Genomic DNA, 18,298 nt, shown 5'->3' with positions numbered 1-18,298 from the left:
CCGGAAAAGAGGAGAGCTGGTTCGTCTTATCTCCATCTCATTCCGGCCGTTTCGGACTGTGTGGTTCAGGCGGTCGTTTCAGTGGGGGTTTATTTATTTTTTGTGCGCGCCCCAAACCGATTCTCGCTTCTTTGCGAGGCTTTCGTTCATTTATTTTATGGGTACATCAGGCAGAATCGTGTAGCCTTTCGTACGCCATCCATCGTTAGTCGGGCTCATTCCACAAAACCCGCAAATGTTTGCTAAAACGCGCCTCCTGCACACTAGCACACACATACACAGATATCGGCATGCCGTAGTCCGTGACATGCATTCATAGCCGGACCAGCCGGGCCCGAGCCTGGTGATTGCTGGTGCTGCCCGACCCATCGGGCTTGCTATGACCATGAGACCATTGCCGCCCTGCGTCAGCATAGCAGAACCCTCCTCTCGAATCGCTTTGGAATTGGGATTTTCTTTTCTCCACTTCGCATCTGCTTGGTTGCAAAAATAGGTCTCTCAGTGGGGTTGGTTTTCAATTTCTCAGAGCTTAGCTGGTGTAGGTCGCTTTTCGTCGGACCTCTTTGCGCTTGGACGGTAGAGTGCTGTGTTGCTTGCTCAACAGAATTCGCTGTGAACGAAATGTTTTGTTGGTTGTGTTCAATCAGAACATTGACAAAGATATCCAAGTCAATTTTTTATTTGAATTTCATAACCTTACTCCAGATTTAATGGTGACCATATGTTTTCTAGTTCAATGTTTTAATAACCAACATTTTCGTCTTATTTTTTCTATTTACAGTGACCGAATCACTTTTTGCCGCTGGAGGATACAACACACCTCCTGCCAGCTCCCCATTTCTGCCCTGCTCTCCGTTAGAGCTTGTGGCCAAAAACTTTCACAGTGCCGGAGCTGCCCTCTCCTTCAGTCAGGTAAGTGTGACCGAGGTGTTGGTTTTTGTTTTCTTTTCAGGACCCCGGGCCTATGGTATAAACAAATTTAATTAGGTGCACATTATTCTACTCAAAGCCGAAACAAGCGGGAGGGGAAAAAAACCCAGGCCCGTTGATCTTGTTTGTTCGTCTTTGGAGTTCGATTTGTCTTGCCTGGCTGGCCCGACGCTGGGAGGAAGTGCTCCGGGTTTGGAAGGAAAGAATTTACGGCATCCCGTCGAGTTTCGCACGTCAATCATGGCGTTTCCATTCGCACGCGCGCTCTTTCTCTGGCACAGGATCGACGTCCGTGCTCCTTACTTGGTCAAGCCCGTCCACGCGAAGATCGATGATGGCTTAAGAACCCCGCTGGCGTGACGATTTTGTTGTTTTTTCTTCCTTCCCTTTGAACTGTTTTGGGTTCTTCCCGACGCGCACCCCCCAACCCCCTCGCATTCAAACTCCGTGCCAGCCACTATCGCCCAAGCCCCGGAAACCAACAGAACACCTCCAACACAGCAAACAATACAGCAGGGGGGGAGGAAAACACCCGCGAGGAAAAAGGAAAAGTGTCATTAATCAAAGCCCGGGGCTTGCCACGGTTTCGATCACGTTTGGACAGACGCTAGACGTGGTGTCGAAGCGGAACGCACACCCATACACAAACTGTGTGCGATGCTTCCGCGTCTCGTACGCGTGTGTTTGCGGGTTGTGCGTTCGCGTACCAGCGGCAGCATGATTATTGATGAGCTGTGGAAACGACTTCTCTCCGTTGGCCGCGGGTATGCGCGCGGAGCGAAGAAAGTGCCATACTCGTAACGGCCTATTTGAGGTGCTGTTCAGAGCGAAGGCCCGAAGAACCGTTCTTGTTCTTTCTCCGGAAAAAGCTCCCAACGAGCGCGTTTACGTCTGTTTGAACGATCAACCATTTGCCTATCTACAGCTGTATGCCTACTGACAAAATATTTACTGCGTAGCAGCAGCGAGTCCGTGGGGTGAAGCTACACAACCCCGGCACACGTGAATGATTGTGCGACATGGTGTTAAAACCATCAACCCGTCTCCACAGCTCAACACTGAATTTAAATGAGTCGTGGCGCGGCGTGGAAAGAGCCTCACCAGACCCAAAAGAAGCAAACACTAACAATCCAATGTGCTTTCTTTCGCAGGCAAACAGCAGCATCTTCGTGCAGTCGCAGACCGATTTCATCAATGGCATCACGTCGGTCGCGAAGAAAACCGAAACCTGCATCGGACGGTGGGAGCATGGCACCATAGAACCGCTGCAGATACAGGTATGCGTACGGGTGTTTCGTTCGTCTTTTCAATTGTCAAACATTGCAGCATTCACGTTTAGTTCTATGTGAATTATGTTCAACATATATACATATATATATACGCGCGCATGATTTACGCTTGTGAAGGGGAGGGTTTGCCCAGTTTCTGCTGCTTCACATGCACACATACATATACCGGTGTGGATGTCACTTTTCATTCGACACCTCATTAAAAAATTGATTACGTCATTTGGCCACATCATCATGTTTTGTCCCAAAATTTACGATTCAAAATACCCAACCAATCGCATTCAAACCGTTCATCATGAACTGCTTTACCTCTTGTGTGATTAATAAGCAGCAAAAACACATTTCATTTTATTCTTCTATATTGATCATTTCATGTTAGTTAGAAAGCGTGTGTTTGATGTGTGTGTTTTGTTGTCTAATCTTTGTGTTTAATGCCCTTTCTTCTCTCTCCGATTGGAACAAAGCAGTAAACATATTGTACGTTTGAACATTGATTGGTCTGTCTAGATCAAAATTTCCTTCCGTGCCAAATCTCGCTGATGGATAAAATTCCAAAAATATGCTGGTAAAATTATTGTAAAAAAAAACATATCATTGATTGTATTGCTCATTGCTAATGATTGGGGACACAAGGCGATTGGACTTGCAAAACAGTGCCGGGGACGGTACAAAGCAAAGGATTCCACCCACATGCACATCATTGACCTGGTCGCGTTTACCAGCATATTACTCCCTCGGGATCATTATCGTTATCTCTGAATGAATTTATTCCTGCAAACCTCTCTCTCTCATTGGTTTTCATGTGTACAAAACGATTCCATTTCACGAACGTTATGTTTATTGGTTATTCCTTATGCTTTGACTTGTTTTGTTGTTGTACGTTTCTATCTGAACCTGCTTTTGTTCGCCTGTTTGTGTGTTTGTGTGAGTTCACGTTGCGTTACGAGTTCACTGTACACGGAACTCGAGTATAGCCAACCCAAAAAAAATGACCGATCCGTTGTGTGTCATGTCCGTTCGCACTTGTTCTCAATGCAGGTACCATCGAACTCATTTTTGCCACCGGCAGCCACTGGCAGCTTCGCACTCAACTCACCAGAGAGCGCCAGTTCCGGCGGGGACCCTTTTCTGGCCCGCGCCCGTGACAAGCTTCAGCCGTCGTACGGTGGGGCGTTCCATGCCGACGATCCGTACCTTCGCAGCTACTGCATCGAGCGTGAGTACCACGAACGATTGCTAGCGACGCTCGCGACGAGGGACGATAGACCATCGAACCCTCCTCATCTGCCAGCTCGTACTCGTCACGGCGAGACGTTCGATCGCTACGACTCGACGGCTCTGCTGAGTCCGACCTCGCCTCCTACCACCACGTCACCGTACTGCGAGTACGGCAAGCGCAGGCAACACTCGATCTCGCTCGAACGGTCGTCGGAGGTCGTGCGGTCGGCGACGAACGGTATCGATGCTCGATCGCTGCCGCTCCTCCATACGTCACACACTCCCCGGCAGCCTACTTCCGGACCGCAGCAGCGGCACCTCGAAGCTGCGCCAGCACCGCCGGAACTGTCCGGCAGTGCCCAGCAACCTGCAACCGCTGATCGGCAGCAGCAGCAGCAGCAGCAGCATCAGGAGCAGCAGAGCGAAGCATCAATCAAACCGGCCACAGTAACGCCACCGTCGTCACAACAGACGCACGAATCGGCGCCATCTAGTGAAGCTGTCAATCATAGACCCCGGCGCCGTTGGGCAGCTCTGCATTCGGCACACGCCAGCAAAGCGAACGGGAGCGAGTGCGTACCACCGACGCTAACCTCCGACCGTACAGCCGTCGGTGGGGAGTCAGCAGCGACGACTTCTAACGCTAGGTCCGGTGCCTCTTGCAGACCCAAGTCACCAGGACAGCAGTCCGAAGCGCTTCGGGCCGCACAGCGGCTTCCGAAGAAGCGACGCTCGATCGTATTCGAACGGACGGAGGAATCTTCTACCGTTAGCCGTGACACGGACAGCAAGACCGTTGTTCACGTAAGTTTAAAATGCTTTACACCGATGAGCTCGTCTGTTGATGTCGATTTGAAGTTGCTAGAGTGATAGATAGATGAAGAGAGGGAGAGAGGAAGAGAGAAGGCTCTAAAGAGAGTTGCCTTGAAACCACCAATTCGAAAACTCTCATGCATTGCACCAAAATAATTCAAAATTTGGTCGAATCTCCTTTTCACGACCTTATATAATAATAATATAATAGCATCTTTAGTCCGTGAAATTCCATTTTTTTCTATATAGAAGCTGTATTGGACTACAAACATCTCGGTCAACATCAATGTTGAAAAAGACAGAGCAACTGAAGACAGAGCACTATTCACAACAAGAATAACATTTCGAACTAACCACAAAACCTAATACAAATCGCCAATCGAGGAATGCTGCCTTATGGGTGTAATTAATGTTCGCACACTGATCCACCGTGTGCTTGCCCGTCTCTGTGTATGTTTCATGTGTCTGTTTTAACTTTTTGTTGTTGTTTTTACGTGTTGTTGCGCGGTACCACAAACCGCCGTCAAACCCTTCGGCCCGTGCTTCTCACACATTTATCATGCCTGGTAGGGTTCCTCCCTTTGTTGGTGGGTACCATTATTGTGCAGACCCTTTGCTTGAGCTCAGAGCAACGAAAATGTCGCCATAGCGAGAGGAGGTTGGAAAATATTCCTGCCCAAGCTACACCATTACCATTCTCAGTGCCCTTCTCGTTAAGGCATTGCTCCGTTGTTGTGTCCGCTGAGGAATTGTGGTTGTTTTTTTATGCTGTCTGCCGTCATGTGTGTCTGTCTATATGTGTGACTGTGTTTGTGTGTGTTGTTTTATTTATTAGTGCATCGTTTTGTCGCTCCCATTAGGGCTCCTCGGCATACCAATCCTGGAGTTGCAAAGTGCATTTTTCCCGAACCTCCCCTTTTCCGTCTTGGTACAATTATAAATTCACAACGGAGGTGAAATCTTAGACCTACCCCGCTCTTTTCTCTCTCTCTCTCTCTGTCCCTCGAGAGTGATTCCAAATGCTGCTGAATACCAAAATGTTGCAACCGGGAAAAACATGCATGTCATTGCATGTTGCAAGCTGCAGTAAGCTATTGTAAGTGCATAAAAAAACAACCCGCATGTAGAAGGCACATCGCGCGGTTCCTGGGAATCGCAAATTAATTCCACCATCGATTCCATTACACGCGCGCGCATCCCTTGGGTCTGTACTCGATACTTGGGGGAGAGGTAGGGAGGAGGAGAAACTCCACAACACACCACCTCCAAAGACCTCCTCTGCTGTAGGCCCGATCGTCGCCTGTAGCTTCTTTCGACTTGTGACATTTTATTCAATTTCATGTAGTTCTCTGTACAGTTTCTCGTGTACTACAAAAAAAACCAGCTCTACATTACCTTCTCTCTTCCCCAACACACACACACACACACAATTTTGCTGTACAATTTTGTATTCCATCCATCGGTGGTGCACAGTTTTATTGTGCTATTCTCTGTAACTTTTTATTGCCGCGGCTCTCGAAACACTTGCGTACAAAAGGTACAGCGCAGCAGCGCGCCCAACATCTTCTGGTGGTGCAGAGTTCGCGAAATCCATCCACCGCGAAACGTGTTGACCGATGGGGGTTGGCTGTTAATTTTTTAATTGCGTTCCTCAAATAGCTCATCACATGTCCCGGGAACGAAGAGAAAGAGCGAGGCAAGCACCGACTTTTTATGGTCTCTGAAGTTTTTCAAGCCTCATTGACTATTCCGTCCTCTTCGGTTAGTTGGGGCGTGCAGAATTATGAAAGCACTTCTGTCCCTCTCTCTCTCCCTCTCTCCATTGACATTGAATCCTTGAACTAGCAGTAAGCTGTTTTTTTGTAAGTTTTCCTGCAATTGCACTTTTTTCCCAAGTTACAAAATTACCTGTAATCTCAAATCTCCTGGCAGCTTTCGTTGTAGCTGTTGCTTGCTGGATAAGGTTGCCGTAATGGTTGCCATAAGCTGAATCTCACGAACATTAAACACGAACCGTAAAACCAATGGTGATAGTGCACTTTAAAAGCATGACGGATTAATTCAATCTTGAAAGTAATGCTCTTCCATGGAGATTCGCGTTTTTATTGTAGCTATTCGGAATGCACTGCACGATCCGTGTTCAAGACAACTCAAGGGGATGTGGCGAAAATGAATGATTTTTTGTTTGTTTCTTTTGCTATCACGATCGTAAAGCGGAAAGGTACATCTCACCTTTTTTACTGTAAAAAAGCATTTCACTCACAAATTCTGTATGATTCCGCTGATTTTTCTGTTCTCCGCAGTCAAAATAAAATCCCCGCGCATTTTCTTTAGATTATCTATTGATAACAGTTACGCTTTCACTATCACTTTACGACCTCCCCTTTTTCCCTTTTCAATTTGACATTTGACCGTAGGCAGGGCGCAACATCATGCCACCAGCGCATGAAGATTTATATTAATTATTTATAAGCCTGTGCTGAACGATGCATAAAAAAATTCCCCCTCCATCAGCGGCACAATGTTGTTGCGGTGGGCTGATCGTGGAAAGAAAGTTATCCATCGCCATTGTTCATGGCGCACATGCAAGCAGGCAGGCCACACTCGAAAGCCACACTTTGTACCGTTGGTTTCTCATTAAATATGTAAGATTTACTGAACGATTTTATTTATGGCCATCAAAACAATACAGACGCGGAAAGCTTTTTCGGTAACAGCAATAGTGTGCTGTTTTGCGAGGTGAATAAATTAAATTTGTCCCGATGTACTTTTTAGTGGGAAACCATTCGTCAAAAAGCTTGAAACAAAACAAAAACTGTAAACTTTTCAAAAATGGAAACCAACCGATGGATGCGCAGTAAAATGTCACTGGGCCACAGCTGTTGAACGCCACTTTCTTCTCTTCCCTTTTGCAGATCAAGCGTGAACCGTGTCAGGTGTCGGAAGTCACCACATCGAACAGTTTCGAAGCGTCCAGCAACGCGACGGCCCTGAATGCCATCATAAAGCTCGAAGCATCCTCCCCGAAGGCACTAACGGCGGCTGGCGGTAGTAGTAGTAGTAGTAGTGGCAGTAGTGCCAGCAGCAACCCGGCACCGGTTGCCCGGGCCCACCACCATCATCTCAGCCACAGTGCCAGCGCAATCATTAGCAACGTTACCGTGGGTGGCAGCACTGGTACCTCCGGTAGCGCGACACTCGGCACCGGTGGAGGTGCCAACGCCAGCTCGAGCGCCGTCGCCGCCACGATGGAACAACTCGGGCTAGCGTCGGGCACCACCAGCAACACGCAGCAGCATTCAACTACCCAACCACCCGGCACGACCACCAGCACCACCGCCTCATCCGTCGCCTCCATTCCGGTGGGCATCGCGGTCGCCCGCCAACGGCTCCAGGAAAGTGCGACCACCCCGGCGTCCCAGCTGCACCCCACGAAAGAGCTGAATCGGTACAGCGTAGGGCTGGCGGCGGCCGCTGCCGCTGCGGCTACCAATGGTGGCTCGCTGAACGGCACTGTCGGTACAACGGCCGATCTGGGTAAGTGTGCCAAGTGACGGATGGAGAGGGCAAACACGGTCCGTTAAAATTGTTTTTTTTTTGCATTAGTTTTGAATCCAGAACTGTTTCGCAAACAATATCCTTCAACCAAAGCGAACAGCGTCTTTTTCTCATTTTTTTGCCATTTAACGCCATGACTCAAAAAGCCCCCAAAACACCAAAGCAAAACAACATATATCGCCCCAAAACGAGCGGCGCACACACATGTTCTTTAGCCCTACTCCGCCCGAAACCATAATCCTCATTACCGATCAATCATTCATCGAATTGTTTTGTTTTCTCTTCCACACCTCTCCGCTCGGTGCGCCTCCACCCCTCGCTCTATGCTTCTGCCGGCCGCCGGACCGACCTGACGACGATGATGCATTGGCGCGCGCGCGCTCGCTCTTGTTCCATTCATATGCACCGCCGCACGGCAACGATTCATCAACTTCTTCTCCTCCCCGTACGCAACTGAACGGGCGGCATCCCTTCACCTTCCGTTCCGGTCCGATAATCTCACGCTTGCACCGCGTGTGCACCATGCTCTGCCCTGCCCCAACTGCATCCCCACCATCACCGCCACCACTCCGGCACACCGACGCAATGTGTGACACGCGATCAACGCGTTTGGCTCGCTCTCTGCGCTGCGCTTTACAGGCTGCGCAACGCCCGGACTGAGCCAAAACATGTTTTTCACCGGCACCAACTCCACCATGATCCCCCTCGCGCCGGACACGGTCGCGATGGGCGTGACCAATGCGGCGGTGCAGAACGCCGTCCGCACACCACCCGCCCTCTGGCAGTATCCTGGTAAGTAGATGCACATGCACTCATTTTATTTTTTCATCTTTTTTTCCTGCATCGCTCGTACTCGTCCGCGAAGATTTCGCCTTCTTGCATCCTTCGTGGCGGAAATGGCTCTAATCGAAGGGGGGGGACGTTTTTTTGCGTGCCGAGTTGGGGCAGTCATTGCTCCTCCCATCGTTGCGAGCGCCAATCAGCGATCGCGCACGATCGAGTGAACGACCAAGCGTCTCCACCTATTTTCACACTTGATAACGAACGCGGGCCACGTTTCGCAAGCATTGCAGCGATGATTAATTAGTCTATCATTTTAATTGCAACGGATACATTGTTTAAAAAGTCACCGCTCAATGGAAATCAAACGATAGCAAGCTATGTCAATGCCGAAAGTCAAGAGTTCGCCAAGCCCGATTTTCAACTATTATCGTGTTTACTGAAACATCGGCGACATAGCGAATGCATACATCACTGCCAAAAGTGTGCTATTGCATCATTCGTAAAGCATTTCACGCGTAACCAAAAAGTGCTAAAGCAAATCTTTGCGTTTTTTTTTTTTTTGCTTGCTCATCGTACGGAAACGAATTATTCACACCTTGTGCTTTGTGTTCCCTATTTGCATCTCAACAATCTGCTCTTGTGTGCTTTTTTGTGGCTGTGGGTATGTGTTTGCATGCATGCGTTTGGTCACGCGATTAGCAACTGAGTGCAATAAAAATGCAGCCCAGCGTGCGGACAATAAAATTGTAATTAAATTCTCGATTCCCGACCGCATGCACTTAAGAGCAGCTTGTGCAGCGGAAAGCGGCCTGTTTCATGAATATGTATGACCGAGCATTTGATGGACAGTTTGGTGTGGGAGGGGGGTAGGTACTCTCTGAATGTAGTTAATAGATCTCATCGCATTAACTCTTCGTACGCTAACCCAAGATTGCATTACCATGCTAAATGCACCGTCCGGTGTGTGTGTGTGTGTGTGTGTGTGTGTACCTGCGAGTGGTAGTTGCAGTAATCTCACTCGATTATTCCATTAGCATGTTTGTTTGGCGGGATTCGGTTTTATTTTTACCCCGGTGTACGTGAAAGAACGTTAGAGCGATCGCAAAAAAAAGCCGGCCAAAACCGTTCGACGTCCCATTTGAGTTTCCATCGTGCAGAAATTTATTGCACTCTACCCCGCAACAAACATCGCCACAAAACTACTCCCCCTTGGCTAGATTCTGGTTGATCATCGGCAGCAGCACGATCTTTCGGCACAAGTTTCCAGTTTCGCCGCTGCCAATCTACATGACATTAACATATATTTAACACAACATTTAATCTCAAGGCGGGCTATTAATTACATCATCGAGCTGACTGGCCCCGACTCCCCCACTTTCTTCTTTTTTTGCTATCCCGCACTCGCGGCCACTTTAACTCGTCACTCGTGGGATGATGCGCGGGATCAGCAAACCCCCCCGAAACGCGGACGCGACGCAGCATCGGACCCGTTGATCGTCGGGTGAATGAATCCAATGACGCCACCATTCCACATTCGTCAACTCGGAAGTCGATCGTGACGGAATGCGAAACCGCCACATCAAAGGCGAAGAGAGCAAATGGGAAAAAAACAGAAGAAAAAAACAACAGCTGCCGTATGGGAAACATACAGATAACATTTACACGGCACTAACGTGTCAGCTTCAGCACAGAAACACAGAAACCTGCCGGTATCATTATTTCATTAGGAAAAATTATCAACAAACCCCCTCCCATCCCTCTCGCCCTCGTCAGCTTTCCGGTTCGTGCTGGGGCGTAGTTTGTCGAGAGCCCTGTTTTCGACCATTTGGGAGGGGGGAACCAGCATAAGGTTTTTTGTTGTTATTCACCTCACGCTGAAGCACGCCGTTCAAAATGATGGGTGGAACACGGGGCGTTGAGCTAATCTAACGTTAATTAAAAAGCCACTCACAAGATGAAGGGAACACATTTGCTTGATTTAAAATATGATATTAAAATTAACGAAAGCAATAAATGGCTAGCAGTTTGTAGCAGTTTGGACTCTAACATTCGCTTCAACAGAAACGTTTCTTCCGGGATGCGGGGTTTTTCTGTACCCAAAACGCAAGACAGCCTCTCAAAAGGCTTCCGCAAACGCTACAAAAGCATCACACTCGCACAACGGATCGCTTACATTTTGCAATCGAGAGCACCGACAGTGGAAAAGGAAAGAAGCCTTGCCGGCGGTTCCATTATCCGACGTTTCAATTTGCTGAAATTGGAATTATGTGCCGTGTCCCGTTCGTTATGGATACAACATCGCCCGGCTGCTATTCTCAACGGGCGCTGTAATTACGAGAAGCCCTACACCCGACGAGTGACAAACTAAATGCTCTCCCAAAACGTGTGTGTGTGTTATTTGTTTGGACACAAGGGGAACTTATAATTGGAATGTCTCAAAACTCTCCACGCTGGTTGAGAAAAGAACAATTGTAACCACAGCACGCGGGGAGATGCAGCAGCAACTGGCGGCTCTCACACACCGAACCCAACTCAACCGAAAGACGGCAGTGACACGCGGCGTGCACCGCTCGTTATTTACCACTGGCGCGGACACGGTAGCACCAAGGACCCTGTCTGGAAACCGCAGAATGATTATCCTTTCGACGCGACGGAGGGGTCTCGTGTATCGATTGACGCTGATAAGATTTCACTTGCCTCGGCGTGTCCCGTCCGTCCAATTTTGCGGTCCCCTCCGTCGGTTCGCACACACACACTCTTCAAGAACGAATGAAAAGAAACGTGTGCGGCCATGCACACACCACCACCGGGTTGAGCTCAAAAGAAACCAGGGAGCAAAACAGGAGAGGAAAGAAGCAACAACACACAAAAAAAAAACAATATGCATCCATCGATCCGGTGCAAAGCTGTCAGTCAGCCGAGATATGTTTCATTAATTTTCACCCATTTACCGTGTACACACTCGGTCGTGTGCGCGTGCAAGCACACACACACACACACACAAGCGCGCGCGCCGAAAAGCCCCTTTTTATGTTCGATTAAAGAAGCCGGCTAAAGGCTGGCGCGCGAGATATGCTCGTTTCACCAAATCACTGTCCAACACGGGGACGACAATCTGTGCATCCGAGGGACTTGTACCCTGTGTGTGTGTGTGTTTTTGATTCAATTTTCTCCGCTCTCGAGCCGAATCGCGAGGGTTGTCTGACACTCGCCTCTGAAGGTTTACTGGCGAGTGGGGAGAGAAGGGTGAGCAGAAACAAAACCCAAAAAAAAACCCTTTGCAATCGCCCTCACGCCGCCAGCGTGTAATGCCACCACGATTGCTTACGCAAAAAGGGGACACGGGAGTTGCGCGGTTTCGTTTCCACAAGCATATCGAATGCTGTTTGATGGCATGAATGGGTGCGAGTCGTCGGCCCCGGGGACCGGCCGACAGACACGACAGCCGGTTTCAGTTCCAGCCGTGGGGGGGGGGATTGCATGTGAAGCGTAAACTGGCGATGGGAAGAGCCCGCGTGCGTATCAAAGACAATTATCCACATCATAAATGTCACATTGATTTGTCTCGATGCTGTATCGCGGGTCGCGGGTCGCGGGGAGAGGGTGTGGCGTTACGCTCAACAGTGCGTTCGGGGCTGACCGTGGCCCGTGCAAAAATGGAAGTGATTGAGCGAAAACTGCACCACAGTTGGCATTACTTCATTAATCGTGAGTCGTGAGCTCTGGACACCTGTAATGCCACGTCAATGTGTTTAACGACACCTTTCGACGATAGTTTATGTCGGCATACGATTCAACCCCCCCGAGCTCGATCGATCGGCCTGACATTCTGTGTGTGTGTGCTGTGAACTTTCTTATGCGCTGCAGCGTTCGCGCAAGACATCAATTTGTGTGGGCTGCACTGTACGCGAGCGATAAATACCAGTCAAATAATGGGGGTCGAAGAAGAATGTGTCGAATTGAAGAAACAAAAATCCACCACCTCCTCCCAGAGCCATAATTCACTGAAATATAATCCTTTTTAATTGTGCTGGCCAGGTTATAAATTTTTGCTTCTTCATTAATCCCTGTGAAGTGTAATTGTAGCGCGGCGCAGCTCTCGACGAATACATTGTTGATGTACGGCTCTTCTTCGGTTCGATACCACCTTGCTCTATGCTCAAGCGTGGTCCATGCTCAGTGATGTATAACGAAAAAGGAATTCTCAATAACAAAAAAGAAACAGCACCAGAAATACCTTCGTGCATGTGGTTTTGTAATTTTTCCACGTCCCTTTCTGCCCTCAAACGAGTTCCGAGCAAATTTACCATCTATCATAATATTCGCATCGTTCCCCCCTACCCAGGGGGCGGCACGAAATAAAGTTTCATCAATATGCCATAAAACATTGATTAGTGAATCTGCGTGCTTTGGGCAGCATGGTGTTGTTTGGTGAGTTTGTTTTTAAATTAGATTGTTCCTCGCCACTGGACGCAATTCCACCGTGGACAAGGGCAAACACACACTTTCCCTGTGCGGCGTATCACCAATTGCGTGTTTTTAATGTAATGTTTCATTGTGCATAGTAAAAAAAATACTCACAGCGGTGGTGAATAGCCAAAAGACCTTTTGGAGCCGCCCGGGCGACGGTTCATTTAGTTGACGACGGTAAAGCGAATGAGACGCGCCCGTCGACAAGTTTCGAAACGATGGCAAATTAATCCTTTATTGGATTGGATCGGTCTGGGGCCGTCCGGGAGAGTTTGTCATCCGACCGGCTGGGACGAGACGTCAGCACGTGGACAACAGTGAGATGGCCGCAGGAAGACTGTATTAAAAACCGTCCCGCCTTACGCCAGGAGTTTGGGTTTTGTGGTGTAATCGGCACTGGGTATTCCGTTTTTTGTGTTATTCTCGAGACGAAACAGGCAGGAAAAAAATGAATCCTCTGTGAAACTCTAGAAGCTACTGCGCACAGTGTTGGCGGGAAAGGGCACACCGGGGCTGGCTTCACTGGCCTTTACTGTCACGTCTTCTAGCAGCGAAAGTCTGTCACTTCAAAGCTTCCGAAGCAATGTCGCTATGAGGGACGAACAAAAAAAAACCGAGCGAGCTGCCGAAATATTGTTGTCAATGGTTTTGCCAATTAAAACGATGGCGTGTACTCGGTGCTCTGTTTTTCGCCTTCCGCTACGAAACACACAGTAAGAGCAATTTTGAAAGAGCACGTTCTTGTGTATGAAGCACGGCGTTGAAGAAGGTTTACCACCAGTGTTTTGGACTCTTTGCTTTTATTACATTTTCTATATTACGAAATTCTGAACATCAACGGTGGGATGACACTACAGTGGATGTCATTTTTATTGCAAAATTAATAGTTACCAACAGATACAAACGCGACCATAGACCGACGAAGAAATGTGTTTTCCAAATCGAAACAGAAATCCAATTTCCTAGTTCCGTAATAAAAATACTTCATCTCAAGTTATTGCAGAATACACATTGATCCATCTAGCCTTAAAGTGATGAACTATAAAAAAAACTTTCACCAATTCAAATACAGTTCGTGCAATGTATCACCATTTAAAAAAAAGCACACACACACACGCAATCATATCCATCCAGTTAACGTCCTGCAAATGGCCCATCCGCCAGGCAATAAAAAGATACTTCCCAAGTGCACACCGGAGCTCTTTCTCACGTGCACAGGTGCACACTTTTACAGCGGGTGTGTGAGGTAAATTGACGCGTGTTAAGCAGCAATGCGAACGGGCGGCTTGTGCAATAAAGTGGGCTCCCCCCACTGCACAACACACCTATCAGTGCACGTGCCCCCGTGCTGTGTACCGGTGAGATCCGGCCGGCGATAACCAATCCATCGGTAAAAAGCAGGAAGCTGTGCCTGCCGGCCTGCCTGCCTGCCTGCCATCGGAAAGAACATCAAACAATCGTCCGCCGCCGTCTTTAATCGGGGCGCGGATTTCTGATGCTGCCGTGTGGCCGTGATGCAGATTCTGTACGGCACACGCAACGGCACGCGTGTGTGTGCGGGAGGAGGCTGGCTGGCTGGCTGGCTCGGCGTAGAATAACCAATTAAGTGTAATTGGAGGCAGTTACACACTGGCCAGCGTATATAGGGCTGGCGCTTACGAACGCCTTCCAGCAAGCCTAGCGCGGTTTAATTGCAATCCCTCGTATGGGCCGAGAGTACATGTGCTTTTTGATTATGCTCTCTCTTTCTCTCTCTTTTTCTCCATTTGGTGGATCAGCACAAGGATTGCAAACCCTACTTGGATGTACACGCGTATGCTTTCACGCGGTTCAATACTGAACGCCGTGGTGTTTGTGTGCGTGCATCTTTTTTTATCCAGCATGCAAATTATTTGCCAGCGCCGTTTGCTCGAAAGCAAAGTGCGCTTCTTTGGGAAATTAAAACCCGTTCCTCTGCAGCTTGACGATGCAATTTTACACATCGCCAAAAGTGGGCACTCAGCTCGCGACTCCTTTTTTTTGCTGGCATATGAACATCAACCCACACACACACTCGCGAGCGCGTTGCATCCAAGTCTGACTTTCCCTTCGACGGGACGGCTTCATAAAATGGATGATGGACCGTTGCGTGATTAAAAGATAAAACAGAATTGTCTTGGCACAAAAAAAAGTGCCGGATGAGGGTGTAAGTGAATGCCGAAAATAGTTACATCATCGGCTGGTGCCGAACAAAGAAAAGTGCCCGGATGACATTTATTGGGATTGTAGTACACCACGCGATAAAGGAAAAGAATCGAGCCTGCAACGGACAGAGAGCAATGGTGCCAGAGCCTGCCCGTGTGCCTGCCAGCGCAGCAAATGGCTTGAAGCCTATTTCCGTGAAGTGTGACGCTTCTGCCGGCGCATCAGGGCGGCCCGTCTCCTACCCGGGGTCCTAGCAGTTTTGCTAATGCTCTCTCTGTTCCTGCCTGTTCCCTTTTCGTTACTGCGCGCTGTGGGTCGGAAAAATTGGAACCATTCCAAGTGCACCCCGATCATAAATGTCGATCGATTCTCGCCCCACCGTAGGGCGGGAGGTTCGTTCGAATGGCTAATGATTGTCGTAGCAGAGCGAAAGGACAAGCCCATCAGGGCGAGCGCGCCCAACTGTGTACCGGCGACCGACCGAGCCTCTTTGCTTGGCTCTTCTTTTCCAATTTTCTCCTCCTTCCTTCCGAGCAGCACTAACTTTATCTGATTCGGGTGCACAATTGTCTGGAAAAGTTATAGCTCCTCTCCACCACAGTGTCCTCCCTCCCCTCTCGAAGTCGTTCTAAAATCATCGCGTCCTCATTCTATTTGTATGCCCGCGCGTTCGGCCGTTAAACGATAGTTTTGAACGAGAGCGCATAAAAGCGCACTTTGCCCAGGCCGCACCACCACCATCACCACCACCAGCACCGTGTACTTCGAAGGCCTCTTTTGAAGACGAGTGCTGCCACTAATTTTTATGATGCTATCTCGTCCGTTTCGATTTCGTTCGAAACCGGCAAAGGCCACTCTCTGACCGCGACCGTGTGAGTGTGCAGGCTTTTTTTTCATTTCTGAAGTCGGTTGGCTTTTGAAAGTGGAAGGTTGGAAGCGCTTTTTTTCCTTCAGATTTTTACGACGCGATTGCATTATACCTTTTCATACATCGCCGCTTTTTGGAAGCATTTTGTCACGATGCCAGAAAGCAATTATTTTCCCCTTGACCACATTAGGATTTATAGTAATTAAAGTTTTCCAGTTTTAAAGCGGCACTTGGTCCGTGGTACTGATTGAGCGATACCAGCCGGCTCTCTTGGGGCTCTCGTTGGGACGCTCTCGGTACACTCTGTTGCATTCGGTGTCCACCACCTCCTCCGGCTAGCTCTGGTGTATGTGGGCTTAATCCATATGGCTATAAATACGGAGGCGATATCAACTGCAATCCGGCAGTAATGGGTTCCCATTTCATTACTCTCGATGTGTGTGACTAGTTTACAGCTCTAATGTGCAACCTTCAGTTACACGCTGGAAGAAGTGGATCCTGTACTAGATACCACATACAGCCAGACAGTCAGTCACAGCAGTCAGCATAAATTAGTGATTTATCCAATGAAATATTCATATTAGACTTTGTTGGAAAAATCTCCGACTCCCTCCCCGGGCACGTGGTGCTAAATGCAAAACTTTGTCCTAAGCGGCAACGTTGAGTGTGTGGCTCTGGATGCTGATTCCTCTAGCTTGAGCGCTCCCCCATGTTCCGCGTGTGTGCTATGCTATTTCGGTAAGGTAATTTGCTCCTCACACACAACACACACCTTGTGGTGAGATAGGTTTTTATACATTGCGGTACTTTAGAGGTTAATTTTTTGTCCTCCCTCGGTTTTTGGGCTCTGTTCACCGTGTGAAGTGTGGAGTGAAGCGAGCCCAACCCCAACTTGTGTGGGTTCTAAGCTCCGATTAAAAATCCCATTAGATTCGGTTTCCTTGCCTTTTTCCGCGCGCGGCTAGACCGACAAACACACACACACACACCGCGAAACGGAAGGCAACTGACTGGCGTCTCTGCATCGGTTAAGAAGGGACCTCCGTGCCGGGGCAAGCCAGTGAAGGACATTTGCTACTGCAAAGATAAAGCGACCGGCTTTCGGTGCCGGGATCAACCGTCCGACTTAACGTCGGGTCGTGTGCGTGACACCCGTCGTCGTCGTCGTCGTCGTCGTCGTGAAAGGGCCACCAGCGCCGCGATAAGGTTTTAAATTTATGAATTGAATTCTAATGAATCCACAAGCCGTTCATTTGTGCCGTGCTGTACAGAATAGGCAAACGAACCGAACGAACGAACGAACGAACGAACAGTAGGAAGAAAAAAAAAACCATCCGCCTCTCATTCGCACGCTCACAGGTGTTTTATGGTAGGGAACCTTTGATATTGTCATAAATTGGCACGCCATCGTGTGTGTGTGTGTGTGTGTTTTTTTTTATTTCTTGCATCGTGCTAAAGATAAGAGGCAAAAAACGTAGCAAAAGACAAGAGCAAAAATCGTAAAATTCCACGCATACTAATTTTATTGCACGGTATAACGCAACAAACAAAACCAAAAAACGCAACGCACGCCGCCCCCACGATACATGCACTTTAGCTGAATAGCTTCTTATTAGCCATGGAATCGGGCGCTGCTTTGGTGTGAGATGTGCACGTGTTGGGAAAAAAAGCTCAAAAGCCCAAGCGTGTGCAAGCGATTGCAGTGTCGAACCCAAAAAAAACCACCACTATCGACACTAGTCGTGCGTTGAAAATGATGCAACTGATAAAAAAAACAACATACGATAAAAAAGTATAGTTCATTCATCCGTCGCACGGTCGGAAGGTACAGAAATTGGTCATTTTTGTATAGCCTATTGCAATCGAAAGGCCCGTGAAACGTGAATGTGAATCAATCAAATGCATTCAACAGACAGATTCAATTATCCATGCATCATGCATGGAGTGCACTATCATGTTCGTGGCGATATGCCTTTTTTGTTTTGTATTTTGCCTCCTTTTTGTAGGAATTTGTCGAAGCGTATTACTTACTTTAAAATTCAATCGACTATGAATATTCCGTGATGGTTTTTTATTGGGCACTAACGCTGCTTGCTTGTTTTGCAGTTAAATGTACAGTTATGAAAAAACGGTATTTTTGGTACATAAACTCAAATTAAATTAAATTGAAATGTTTAATTTGAAT

The 18,298-nt window shown here is 48.3% G+C and overlaps 1 protein-coding gene across 11 annotated transcripts in view; it reads left to right on the top strand.

Moving 5' to 3' along the window:
* LOC120896613 (protein winged eye-like) overlaps window positions 1-18,298 on the top strand; it is a 305,930-nt gene that overhangs the window by 272,766 nt on the left and 14,866 nt on the right. For 9 of the 11 annotated variants that reach the window (XM_040300859.1, XM_040300860.1, XM_040300857.1 and 6 more), the window contains 5 exons: window positions 782-912; window positions 2,082-2,207; window positions 3,258-4,241; window positions 7,166-7,787; window positions 8,448-8,600. In XM_040300859.1, the coding sequence (XP_040156793.1) occupies window positions 782-912; window positions 2,082-2,207; window positions 3,258-4,241; window positions 7,166-7,787; window positions 8,448-8,600 (2,016 nt within the window). The remainder of the gene's footprint in view (window positions 1-781; window positions 913-2,081; window positions 2,208-3,257; window positions 4,242-7,165; window positions 7,788-8,447; window positions 8,601-18,298) is intronic. The other 2 variants (XM_040300866.1, XM_040300867.1) reach the window with 2 other exon arrangements.

The sequence above is a fragment of the Anopheles arabiensis genome, chromosome 2 (assembly GCF_016920715.1).
Source record: "Anopheles arabiensis isolate DONGOLA chromosome 2, AaraD3, whole genome shotgun sequence".
NCBI classification, from domain to species: domain Eukaryota; kingdom Metazoa; phylum Arthropoda; class Insecta; order Diptera; family Culicidae; genus Anopheles; species Anopheles arabiensis.
Note: the sequence above shows the minus strand (reverse complement) of the source record. Positions and strands in the feature narration are given on the sequence as shown.